The sequence below is a fragment of the Vicugna pacos genome, chromosome 9, assembly GCF_048564905.1.
Source record: "Vicugna pacos chromosome 9, VicPac4, whole genome shotgun sequence".
Classification (NCBI taxonomy): Eukaryota; Metazoa; Chordata; class Mammalia; order Artiodactyla; family Camelidae; genus Vicugna; species Vicugna pacos.
The window spans coordinates 12824902-12838302 of record NC_132995.1 but is presented as its reverse complement, the minus strand read 5'-3'; the positions used below and the strand labels follow the sequence as shown (position 1 = coordinate 12838302).

The 13401-nt window shown below is 51.4% G+C and overlaps 1 protein-coding gene across 1 annotated transcript; it reads left to right on the top strand.

The window, feature by feature from the left end:
- Nucleotides 1–2728: 2728 nt before the first annotated feature.
- KCNK6 (potassium two pore domain channel subfamily K member 6) lies at nt 2729–13160 on the top strand. Its single transcript, XM_006215063.4, has 3 exons — nt 2729–3243; nt 9009–9404; nt 9569–13160. Exons 1-3 carry the CDS (start codon nt 2922–2924, stop codon nt 9790–9792), a joined length of 942 nt encoding a protein of 313 aa, XP_006215125.3. The 5' UTR covers nt 2729–2921; the 3' UTR covers nt 9793–13160.
- The last annotated feature ends 241 nt before the right edge of the window (nt 13161–13401 follow it).

Sequence of the window (13401 nt, the reverse complement as noted above, 5' to 3'; positions counted from 1 at the left end):
CTTTCCTCGAGATCGTTAAAAAACAAAACTAATTATAATTTATTATTAATGAAGTTCGAATACATTTGAAGACCTCATAGGCTTTATTCAGCAAATTATGAATGGGGCAGCATCCCATCTAGTAAATAGAAAGGAGCTAGTAGGAGTTGTACAAAATGCAGGGTTTTTGTAAGAGGAGGGTGGAGCAAGAAAGTTATTAGCAAAATAAAAGAATTGTTTCAGGTCAGAGATCACCTTCTTTTAGGGTGAGGGTAAGGGTTTATTTTGTAGAATACCTCTTCTTCCTTTGTAGAGGAGGGGCAGAGATGGAGAGGGCCCACGGGGCAGATTACCTCATTGGCGCTGACCAAAAAATCCAGACTGGCTGATTAAGATTACCTTCCCAGGGAAGGTGGAAATTGCAATTAGGTCAGGTATTAAATCTAAGTTTGGCATGGGCTTTAGCATGAGTCATGCCATTTTTGGGTCTGTGGTTTTCTTTTTAACAATACCTTTAGACATTTCCCTAGAAATTCATAAAAATGCTCCTGTGTTGCAGTCTGGTTTCCCTGGACTGCCAAAAGCACTCTATGACCCCCAGCAGCTCAGCACATACAGGCACACCTGCAAGCGAGGAGCCCTGAAAACCAAGCTTCCTTAGTCTCTCCCGTCTCTGCCCTCAGTCGTCCCCTTTATCTAACCCTGTCGCCCCCTTTGTCTCCCCCTCGGCCTCCCCTTCTCTGTCCCTCAGTCTCCTCCACTTATCTCAGGCAAAGATAATGGTAGAAATGACTTATGAGGAGTGATAGCACTGCGGAAGGATGTCAGCAAGTTGACTTTATCACTGTGGCTTTCCCTTTCCTCCTCTGAGACATTGTCTTTTCTGGGGACCTTGAAGACTGTTCTGGTCTCTCAGTTATGAGTCCTAGCTAAGTTGCAGTCCTTTTTTTGTGAGTGAGGTACCCTCGTTCCTTTTCTGTCTCTCTGGTTTAATATCTGTGCCTTGGGCTCCACCACCATTTTCTCATCTTCAGCCCTCTCTCTCTCCTAAATTCTTCTGTGACTATTATATATATATATTTTACTAATAAAGCAGGGATTTTGGCTTCCTGCTGGCCTCATGTTCACCCCTTCCTGATTGTGTGACTACTCTAGTTTTAAGGCTAAATGTTCTCATCTGTTTAATGGGAATAATGTAAAACAAAACAAAAAAAATTACCCACCATCCAGTCCTACAAGAATCAAGTCATTAGCGACTGTAGTTGTTGACCTATACCCCAAAGGGAATTCAGGGAGAAGATCAGGATGAGGCACTCTGTGCTCCAGGAAAATAGGCCCTTAGATAGTTAGAAATATTTCAGGACATATTTTTTATGAACGTGGATTCTTGCATCTTCCCATACTAAAATTATTAACTAAGATAGCTGTTCCTTGTGACTAACAGTAACCTTCTAAGGAGATGTGTGCCTGATTGCATGTACTCCTTAACCATGTGTATACTGGCCTCTCCCCCTACTTCTTTGCAGCAGTTTCTCAGAGCTGAGAGGATGTCACTCAAGCTTTGTTCCTCAATAAGTCCCCAGCTGAAAGTAAAATTCACATTTCTCACATTGTGCTTTTTTTTTTTCAAATTTACAATAATATAGAAGGGGTTGAGAATTCAATACAAGCCCATGTGTCCACAAGGCCTGGCATTATTATAAGCTTTTGATCACTGGCAGCTACTGTTACCATTTTTATTATCAGGTGTCTCTTCTAGGGTTGGCAGCCCCAAGTTGGGCTTTATCCTAAGAACTGCCACACTTTTATAAATAGAATCAGCTGGGGTGTGTCTGAGCTGGATCCCAAGCTCCACTCCTCTGCCAATCACATGTGGTTGGAATTCTGGGCTGTCCTCCAGAAAGCTGTCAGGGAGGATGATGAGTTACAGACCGAGGAGGGTGGAAGAAAAGTACCGGAGAAACTGAAGGAAAAATTCCTCCTTAAACAGAGGAGTATATCTGTGATTCTGTCAGGGAAAGAGAACCTGGCACACTCCTATTCATCCTTCATGTCTCAGCTCAGACACTCCCTTCCTGATGAAGCTCTCATGACCTCCCTAAACTGGGTCAATTTAGGCTCCTCTAGGCTCCTCTGGGTCCCACAGTCCTCTAAGCTTCCCCATTTCAGTCCCCGTCCCTGTGCCCATGCTTCCCTCATCACAGCCTTGATCGTATTGGCTGTCACTCTGTTGAAGTGCTGGGAGCCCTCAGAGGGCAGGGTCCAGGACTGTGTTGGTCACTGCTGTGTCCCCGGCATCACCCCGCAAAGGGCCAAACACAACTCAGGCGCTGAGCAAAGACTGGGTGAACAGCTAAGGATCCCCACTCTGTCCGTGAGGGCACAGGTGACACCTGGCCCTGTGGTGTCCCTTCATGAGTTAGGCGTCCTCTCCGGGTGGACGTAGCTCCACTCCAGAGAACACCTGGCGAATGGAGCGAAGGCTGGATTTCAGTTTGTCTCCTTGTCCCTTCAGCCACGCGCCCCAGTGCGGATGCGGCGTACAATCTTCGCAGCCGTGCGCGTTGGCCAGGAAGAGTTGGGGAGCGACTCCTCCGTCGGAGAGCGGAAAAGAGAGTTCGGATTCACACCGGGATAGGGAGCCGCGGCTCAGGGCAGGAAGAGAAGGAAGGAAGGGAAGGAGAGGAAGAAACCACCCACCGCTCGCTTCCCGCGTGTCTCCCGGGGTCGGGAGCTCCTGGCTCCTCCCAGTCGGTGCTCGCACCTGGCGGTGGGGCGTGCCTCAGTTTCCTCCACCCCCGCCCCTCCCCTTTTTCCTCTTCTTCCTCTTTGGGGCGCTGGTGGCCGCGTCTCGAGCACTCCCGGAACTGAAGCAGGGCGCCGGGCGGCCCGGAGGCGGGGGCCACGTCAGCGGCGCGGCCGGGGGCTCGGCGGGCTGCGCCATGCGGCCGGGCGCGCTCCTGGCGGGCGCCCTGGCGGCGTACATCGTGTACCTGGTGCTGGGCGCGCTGCTGGTGGCGTGGCTCGAGCGGCCGAACGAAGCCCGGCTCCGAGCCGAGCTGCAGACGCTGCGCGAGCGGCTGCTGCGGCACAGCCCGTGTGTGGCCGCCCCCGCCCTGGACGCCTTCGTGGAGCGGGTGCTGGCGGCGGGCCGGCTGGGACGCGTGGTGCTCGCCAACGCCTCGAGGTCTGCCAACGCCTCGGACCCCACCTGGGACTTCGCCTCGGCGTTCTTCTTCGCCAGCACGCTGGTCACCACCGTGGGTACGTGAGCGCTTCCGCGAGATCCCCCGGCCCGCGAGGACCAGGGACCCCACCTCGTCCCCCCTCTCTGAGGACCGGGAGCCGTCACCAAATACCTTCATCCCGGCAGATCACTCCCAATCGGCTCTGAGCCCAGGATCCCCTCAACCCTCCCCACCTCCCACAAGGAGGACCTGGGACCCCCAGGGGCTCGGGGAGCCCCCATTCAAGGCTTTCCTCCCAGGACATCCCCCAGTTCCCCTGGGACCAGGGCCGCCCTCAGAGTACATTCTGGCGAGCGTCCGGGACCCCATTCCTCTGCCTTAACCCCCTTGGAGACTCGGGTCCCTACAGTACCCTCTGCGTCCACGACTGTTCTTCCTCAGAGTCCTCCAGCGAGGACCTGAGACCCTCTGCCTGAGAGCCCTCGACCCCTCTGGACCCGGACCTCAGCCAGGCCAGGACCTCTGCCCTTCTCTCTGGCTCAGACCTCCATCCCCTCCAGCATTATCTCTCAATGCGTTCCTCCGGGATGCCCCCTGGGAAATTCTACCCCAACCCTGACCATAGGGCCCCAGTGAGAACCCTGAATCTCCAGAACCCTCCCAGGAGCCACCACTAAAGACTTTAGTGACAATAGAGATCCCTCCGCTAGGACATGGGGCCCCCATCTCAGACTTCCACCCCTGTGGACCTAAACCACCCCCCAGCAAGGGCCCCTGTCCTCCTACAGACCAAGGACCACCCCCACCCTCATATTCCCAAACAGGTAGCCTCAAACTCTCCTGCAGGTGCCCCTAACTCCAGACACAGGACCCCTCTTCACATATCCCACTCCATCTTGACGTTCCTTTGTATTGGGGAGCCCTCAGTGCAGGGTTTTCTTCCCAATAGGGACACCCCCTCCCTGTTCCCTCTGAACTTGGGACTTCCAATTCAGCAGCCCCCAGCTGTGAACGTGTGAGACAGAGCTACAGCACCCTCCAGGGAGGACCACTGAGTCTCCAGGCAGAAGCACCCTATCCCACCCCTCCAGTCACCAAATGGCTCCAGCACAATCCCCTAGTGTTTTCCAAACCAGACCCATGGGGACCTCTTTGAATGTGAGAATCCCTAGCTGAGATTCTCACCACTGTCTGAACACTGACACCCGTTAGGGACCCCAGCACCTTCCCCACACGCTGCCCTTAAGAGCAGAATCCTCCCCCAGCCCCACACAGGAAACCAGCCCAGGTACTCTGCCTTCTGTACCTGCTGCCCCTGCTGTGAGACCCCACTGCCTACCCTGGATTTCCCAAGAAAGGAAACCTCCTGGGGACCTGGCACCCCTCCAGTCTCTCCAGACCCACAGGTGGGACCTTTCTCCCCACCCCAACACTGCCCCAGCCTGCTTTGGACCCGAAATTCTCCCTCCATCAAGGACACTCCTGGCCCTCTGCACCCCAGAACCCTCCCCAGTATCCACTCGAGACCATTACCACTTTCCACCCTTAACACTCTCAGCCAGGACCAGAGACACTCACCCCCTCCCATCCTCCCCTTAGCATTGTCTACCCCTTTCATGGTCCCTCAGGCATCCTTGGGCTCAGAAGCCCCCTCTGCCTGAGGACTCCCCTCCCGTTCCCACTTGTGGTCTGAAAAATGCCTCCATTGGTGCCTGCCCCCTTCTTCCTCTGGACTCAGAACCCACACTCCCTCAGGTGGGACTGACACCCCCTTCTCCCCAGCCCTACTTGGAAAACCCCCACCTCAGTGCCCCACAGACCTGGAAAATCCCTTTGTGGGCAGGCTCTGCTTAGGCTTCCCACAACCCCTGCCCAGCTCCCAACCTTCCTCTTTCCTCTCCTTGCTAGGATTTGGACTGAGGCAAGGCTAACCCAGACTCCTAGCTTTCCATCCCTGCCAGCAATAGCCTGCATCGTCGTTGTGTGGACCAGCAAACCGAGGCCATGGGGCAACAGGGCTGGCTGCTTCTCATAGACTCTTCCTAGTAACTGGCTGGGCCTGCCGCACCTGTTCTTGGGCTCCATGCTCCTTCTGTCTCCTCCTAGATCCTGGCTTCTAAGAAGTTGTCCCAGGCAGAACAGGTGGAGAAGCCAAACTCAAGGCAGGCCTGGCCCAGGTTCAGATCCTCATTCAGTCACTGCTGATCTCTAAACCTCTGTGTCATCTGTAAAAATGGGGATAATAACACTTCCTGCTTCACAGTAATGGTAATACCTGGTAGAGGATTTAACCACATGGGTTTTAATTTGATCAGCGCAAGAGCCTTGTGAGGCAAGTACCTGTTAGTGGTCCTATTTTTTACCAGTAGAAATTGAGGCCCAGAGAGGTTGGACAACTTGCCCAAGGCCACACAGCTAGGAAGTGTAGAGTGCAGATTTGAACCGAGGTGATCAGGCCTCAGAGTCCCACGCTGTTAACCAATACACCGCGCTATTTCTTAGGCTTGCATGAATAAAGAAGGATGATGTGTGTATATTGTGTAAAAAAAATAATTCTGACATTTGTTTAAAATGATATGTTATTGCAGTAGGGGAGAGAGACTGAACTCAACTCTGAACATAGCAAAGACAGCTGGAGATTTAGAGCCGAGAGCACAGTGATGGGGACAGTGGATGGAAAATGATGAGGAGAAGACCTGGAGGGCAGGGGATTCTTGCTAAACTGGCTTAATAGGATTCTTGCTACAGACAGGCCAGGACTTGACTTAGATATCAAGGGTGGACAGTGAGAAATTTGATCAGATATCAAGGCAGGGGGAGTCTTCCTAAACCGACTTAGGATTCCTGCTAAAACCGGGCTGAGTCAGGAAGAGGGCTCACAGGGGCCTGACTCAAGTTTGGTCAAGGAGGGAGGCTGTGTCAGGGTGAAGTGCTGGGAGTGATAACTGAGGTTTCCAGAACCTCAGTGATCGTTATTACTGTTGGTGGAGCCAGGAGCCTTGTGTGCATCTGGAGAAATGGAAAACCGGACGTCATTCAGAGAGACCTCTCCCCCAGCGTCCCTGTCTTGTCATAGGCCGGAGTCTTCTGAGGAAGACCTGGGGCCTGGAGCTGATCCCGGCAGGCTCGCTGCAACTGAGGCCAGGGGTGGTGAAGTCAGCCCACTGGGAACTGGGAATCGGGAGAGAGGAAGCGAGCATTACAGTCATGCTAACTCTTTCCATGTTCTAGATGCTAGGTCCTGTCCCAACCTGCCTTTGAGGAGGGGATTTTTCTTTTTAATGAGGTACTGGGGATTGAACCCAGGACCTCGTGCATGCTAAGCATGCGCTCTACCACTGATCTATACCCTCCCTCCAGGAAGGGATTTGTTATGAGGCCATTCTGCAGTCCTCTGAGGAAACTGAGGCTCAAAGAGAAGTCACCTAGCCAAGGTCATGCAGGACCAAATAGCAAAGCACTGATTTGGACCTGGCTCTTTGAGGTAGCAAGTTGAGGCTCACAGCCCCCCAGTCTGTTCAAACTTGATGATTTTTTTGTCTATAAGGATTTCATGTCATTTGCAAACCCGTCATTTCAGCCAGGCTGCTGGAGTTTCTCCATCAAAATCCTTGTATTAATGAAGGTTGGAGTCTAAATGATGAAGCTCAAATAATAGTTGCTTAAAAAAGACAGAAGTTTATTTCTTGCTCAGATTCAAGGTATTCATTCCACAACCAGCATGGTGCTGCGTGGTCAGAGACCCTTGTGTTCCTCTGTAACTCCTGGGCACGGTTTCCATTCCCAAGCTCATCTCATGGTCCCAAATGGCTGTTTGCCTCCAGCCTTCACATCTGTGTTCCAGCCAGCAGAAGTGGGGAGGAGAGAAGGGAGATAGGCATCTCCATTTCTCTGAAGACACTTCCTGGAACTATAATTTTTTCATGTATATATCACGGGCCAAGAATTATTCCAGAGTCACACCGAGCCGCAGTCGAGGAGGGAATAGCTATTCCAGGTGACCATATGTCCAGCAAAAACTAGAGGAATCTTTATTTTTCCTCAGTTTTTTATTGTGGCAAAATACACGTAACATGAAATTTATTATCTTAATCATTTTTAAGCGTACAGTTCAATGGTATTAGGTACATTCATTCATTCATTTTTGTGCAATCATTACCACCATCCATCTCCAGAGCTCTTTTCATCTTGCAAAACTGTATCTATACTCGTATACACTAACTCCCCATTCATTCCTCACCTCAGCCCCTGGCAACCACCATTCTCCTTTCTGTCTCTGTGATTCTGACTGCTCCAAGTGCCACATATAAGTGGAATCATAAAGTATTGGTCTTTTTGTGACTGGCTTGTTTCACTTAGCATAATGTCCTCAAGGTTCATCAGTGCTGCAGCATGTGTCAGAATTTCCTTCCTTCAAAAGGCTGAATAATATTCTGCTCTTTGTGTGTACATTTTGTCTATCCATTCATTCATCAATGGACACTTGGATTGTTTCCACCTTTTGGCTATTGTGAGTAATGTTACTGTGAACGTAGGTGTACAGTTATCTCTTCCAGCCCCTGCTTTCAATTCTTTTGAGTATATTAAAAAAAAAAAAACAGGGCGTCCTTTTGTGAGGAAGACAGACCCAGGGGAAACCTGCTCATATGTGCAGTGAGTGCTTCCACACCTTCTTACTGATCACAGGCTGCATCTGCAGTCTATGGGGCAACACATTTTACTATCAACATAAACCAGTCCCCTTACCGCCCCAGTCTTATCTCTGGCCCTTTGTTTGACTTATTTGGGAAATAAAAAGAGATTTTAAATGTCACACTGCCAGAGTGAGCCAGTTTTACCAACACCTGAATTCCCCTTTATGGTATTTCTGTTTGCAGAACTCACATCCACGCTGACCTTCCTGTGTTCCCAAGTCCTCCGGGACCCAGTGGGGCTTTTCACACCCATTTTAAAGTAGAGAAACCAGAGGCTCTGAGCCAGGGTAGAGCTTGCACCCTGCATTTATTATTTTGACTGTTGATCAAGTGCCCACTCTGTGCCAGATACCAGGGTGACAGTAGTGACCCACCCAGATAGAAGCCCCTGCCCTCTTGGGCTGGCATCCTGGGGGGAGACAGGCAGCAACCAAATAAGTAAACCATGTGCTATGCTGGAAGGTGTTAAGTGCTATGAAAACAAACCGAAAGGAAGAGTTGGGTAAGAGGGCGTAAGAGTTTTAAATGGTGAGGGAAGGGCTCACTTAGGTGACATCTGAGCAAAGACCTGAAGGAGGGGAGGAAGGGAGCCATGTGGCTGATACCTGGTGGAAGAGTGTTCCACCTGGCAAGAACAGCCAGTGCAAAGGCCCTGAGGTGGGAGCATGCTGCCCTGTTGGATTGTGTGGTGCCTCGTGGGTCATGATGAGGACCTCTTACCTAAGTGAGATGGAGCCACAGGAGGGCTCAGAGCAGGGGAGGAATGTGGTGACCTAACTACTGTGTTCATAGGGTCCCTCTGGCTGTGTAGAGGGGAAGAAGGGAGATCAGGGGAAAGGCTGCCAGGTAGACAGGACCAGGATGGAGCCGTGGGGTGGAGTAGGGTGAAGTGGGCAGGATTGGGATCTATTGGACAGTTGAGACAGCAGTTCTCACCTGCTGTCTGGAAAGTGAGTGACAAGGAAATTGGGGATGACCTAAAGGCTCTAGGCCTGAGCAGCGGGAAGGGTGGCAGTGCCACCACCTGGGACGAGACACTCTGGGAGGGGCAGGTTCTGGGGTGACATCAGGTCTCGGTTTAGGGTGGTGGCCACAGAACCCAGGGTGGATGCCGAGTGGGCAGAAGGATTTCCCCTCGCTCCCGCAGGCTACGGGTACACGACGCCGCTGACTGACGCGGGCAAGGCCTTCTCCATCGCCTTTGCGCTCCTGGGCGTGCCGGCCACCATGCTCCTGCTGACCGTCTCAGCCCAGCGCCTGTCGCTGCTGCTCACCCACGCGCCCCTGTCCTGGCTGAGCCAGCGCTGGGGCTGGGACCGCCGGCGGGCAGCCCGCTGGCACCTGGCAGTCCTGCTGGGGGTCGTGGTGATCATCTGCTTCCTGGTGCCAGCTGCAGTCTTTGCCCACCTTGAGGAGGCCTGGAGCTTCCTGGATGCCTTTTACTTCTGCTTCATCTCACTGTCCACCATTGGCCTCGGTGACTATGTGCCTGGAGAGGCCCCTGGCCAGCCCTACCGGGCCCTCTACAGGGTGCTGGTCACAGGTGAGTTGGAGTGGCTGGCTGGGGACTGAAGGTGGGGTCTGAGGGGAACCTGACCCCTCCCGGGGGGAGTTGAGGGTCACAGCTCCATCCTGGGGGGTCCTGTAGCCCTATGGCCCAGCCCCAGAGGTCTGCGTCCACTCAATGCCCTTCTGCTGTCTCTGCAGCCTACCTCTTCCTGGGCCTGGTTGCCATGGTGCTTGTGCTGCAGACTGTCCGCCGCGTGTCCGACCTTCATGGCCTCACGGAGCTCATCCTGCTCCCCAACCCGTGCCCCACCAGCCTCGACCAGGATGAGGAAGATCGGGTAGACATTCTGGACCCCCGGTCAGAGCCACACCAGCAACTCACTGCCGGCTCCCACACTGACTATGCCTCCATCTCCAGGTAGCTGCGGCAGGTGCCGTGAGGCTGGACAGACCAGCTGAGGGGCCCACGTGACTGAAACTGATGGACTAGAATGTCCAGTAGCACACGCTGGTGTTCGGGAGGCACTGCTTAACTGTCCGTCCTTTGTTTTACCTGTCCCGGGCTCCGCGGACATCACCACCTCCTTGTTTCCCCTGCCCCTCCTGTCACTTCGCCCTCCACCCCTACACTCTATGCCTCCCTGGCTTTCTGTCCAATTCTGTCCTTCCCTCTCATCATCTCCTTGTTTCTCATTCTTTTAATCACTCCAACAGCCTCTCACTCAGCCACTCATCGTCTGCTGATCCTACCAGGCTCTGGGCTCAGACCTCATTTTGGGCACTAGATCAGTCACTCCATCTTGGATAAGTGACTGTCCCTTTCTGAGCCTTGATTTCCTCATCTGTCAGTGGAAAGAATTTATGCACTCATCCAAAGCCATCTCCTTTGTGCCGGCCCATACTGGGCAGTGCTAAGGACACAATATTTAAGACAGCCTGGGTCCCACTCTCAAGGGGCCATGTTATTCTAAGATGATTTCTTTGGCCAAGCCCTGTTCTGGGTACTCTACTTGTGAGGAAGACAGTATTATCACCCCTTTCCATAGCTTAGGAAACTGAGGCACAGGGAGGAGAGGTCCCTTTTGTCTTAGACACAGAGCTAGGAGGTGATTGATTTTCTGTTTACTGCCCCTGACATTTGTCGCCTCCCAAGATGGTATATCAGTAATAGCATTTACTGCCAACAGTCCATCTCCTGAGCTGTTACCTCTACCAAGCCCTGTGGAGGTCCCAGAAGAGAAAGGGCATTTGAGCCAGGCCTTGACAGTGGACAAGGAGAAAGGGCATGGCGAGGCATTCCAGGCGGAAGGACTGTGTGTGCAAAGGCCTGGATGTACGAAAGTATGTTGGACATCAGCTTCTGGCAAGCCATTTCCTGTGACTGGAGTATGCAGAGAACGAGGGAAGGAGGGTGAAGCAGTGGACGTGGGCACATCTTAAGCATCCTTAACTGACCAACTCTGGAACGTGGTCTCTTTCTTGAGGGCACTAGAGCGTCATGGAAGTGTTTGAGCTGGAGAGGGCTGTGGTTAGGTTTGGGCTTTAGCTGCTGTGTGGAGATAGACCAGAGGGGGAGATTGAGGCTGGGGGCCCAGGGGAGGCTAGGGCAGGAACAGAGCAGGAGGCAATGGGGCTGGACAGGGCTAAGGGAAGGGGAGGAAACATGCTGAGGAGGCCAAGTGGACAGGCCATAGGCCTTTAGACCTGGGAAGGACAGGCCAGGGAAAAGTCCAAAGATGGTTAGCTACCTCTGAGATGGGGACCTGGGATAAAACTGATTTGAGGGGAGATGATGAGGCTTGTTTGGAACATGGTGGCTGTGAAGGTCTAAAGGGATGTCCAGGAGAAGGCATCAGGAGGTCATAGGACCCTCAAGGCAAGGGCTCAGGGGGTGGTTGAAGCTGGAGACAGATGAGGAAATTGAGGTCATGAGGGTGGATATGACAGCCCTGAGTGGGAATGGAGAAGACTAGCTTTGAGAAATCAGCTTTAGGGTATTTATGTATTTAGATCAATAAGGAAAGATTTGGACTGCAGGTAACAAAATCCTGTCTGGCACTGGGTGAAGCAACAAGATGGTCGTATATTGCACATTGCCAGCGTTGGGGAGAGCTCTGGGCATGATACAATCCGCAGCTCCAGGAGGGTCTTGTGGCCCTAGGTTCCCTCTCTCTCTGCTCAGCTACCCTCAGTGGAAGGCTTGGCTCCCACGTGGGCTTTCATGGCTCCACAGATCCAGGCACCATAACCCAGACATGTTAATGTTTAATGGAAGAAGAGGGGTGATGTCTCTTCCCATGTTGTCTCTTTGGAAACAAGTTAATCTTTCCCTGATGTCTCCCAGCAGACTTCCTTTTGCATCTCATTGGCCAAAATTGGCTCACATGCATATCTTGAACCAATCGTTGGCTAAAGTGACGGCACCATCATGATTAGCTTGGATTCCTCAGAATTTCCTCTGCTGCCCAGGACTGAGGCTGAGGCTGAGGTTTTAGTTTGCAGGCTGTCAAATACCTGAACAAAACTGGGCTTCTATTAGTAAGGCAGAAAGTTGGGAGAATGGGCGGACACTGAGGAACTAGTCAGCCAGGGCCATCATGTACAATTATGCAGGTTGGGACCAACGTAAGGGATGCCTGGCCTGCAGGGTGGAAACAAATGGGGGCTGAAGTTCAAGACTGAATATGCCCGAAGGGGCTTTCTTTTTCTAATGAACATAACAGCTTCATATGGTGAGCAGTGTCCCTTCAAATAATGTCCTCATACCAGAGAGAAGAGCTTACAAAGGAGACAGAAGTTCCAGAGAAGAGTAGCAAAACCAGGAAGGCGGGGAGTATTGGTAAGATGAGAGAATCTTAAGGAGGGAGAAGTCAACACTGTCAAATGATGCTAAAAAACCACATAAAATTGTTTTAATAATAATGATGGAAGACACTTATATGGGATTTATTATGTCCCAGGCACTGTTCCAAGCCCTCGATACACAAGAATTTATTTAACCCTCTCAGCAACTCTGAGTCAGGTACATTCTCCAAATTGCAGGTGGGGAAAGGAGGCTCAGAGAGGCTAAGGAACTTACCCAAGATTACACAGGAAGTGCAGAACTGGAATTTAACCAGGTTTGGGTTGGTTACCTTGTCCCATGGAGGCTTAGAAACGTTCACTGTCTGTCTCTTAGCCTCCCAGCCTTCCTAGCCATTGTTGGCCCTGCTGCTAAAGTCAGCAGCTAGGTGAAGAGGCAGCGGCTTGAGGGAAGTGCCTGTATGATCTGGCTTCTGTGCCTCACCAGTTCTCCTTCCACATTCCTCTAGACAAGGAAACCAGGCCACACTCATTTCAAGATTTTTTTTTTAAATGTGCATGCTAAAAAATTGAAAAAGTACAGAAGAGTGTACAGAAAGTAAGTCTTTCTCCTGTATGCAGGCTGTGTTGACGGATTTCTCAGGTCTCCTTCCAGGCATGTGCCAGCAAAATACATGTGTGTGTATATGTGTGTCATTAATTTTTTTCTTTCACTCTGCATAAGTGGTACCTGGTATGGTGAGGTGGTGACAATTACAGATTCTGGAGGCCAAGTTCCTGGGTATTAATCTGAATTCAATCACTTGCAAGCTCTGTGGTTTTGGGCAAGTTATTTCACCTGCCTTTGCCTGAGTTTGCCAGTCTGTGAAATGGGATGATCATAACACCTACCTCATGGATTTGTCTGAGAATGAAGCAATTTAATATCTGTAAAGCTCTTAGAACCGTGTCTGGTACTCAATAAAATGTCAGCTAGTGGTTATACTCATTTCTGTACCTTGCTTTTCCATATTGTTTCATGTATACATACATAATTTTTCTATACTTTTTACTTTTTTAATGATTTTTTGTGGGGGGAGGTAATTAGGTTTATTTATTTGTTTGTTTTAATGGAGGGACTGGGGATTGAACCCAGGACCTCATGCATGCTAGGCTGCGCTCTACCACTGAGCTATATCCTCCCGCCATACTTTTCTAATATTTTCTTTTCTGCTTTTTTTCATGTACCC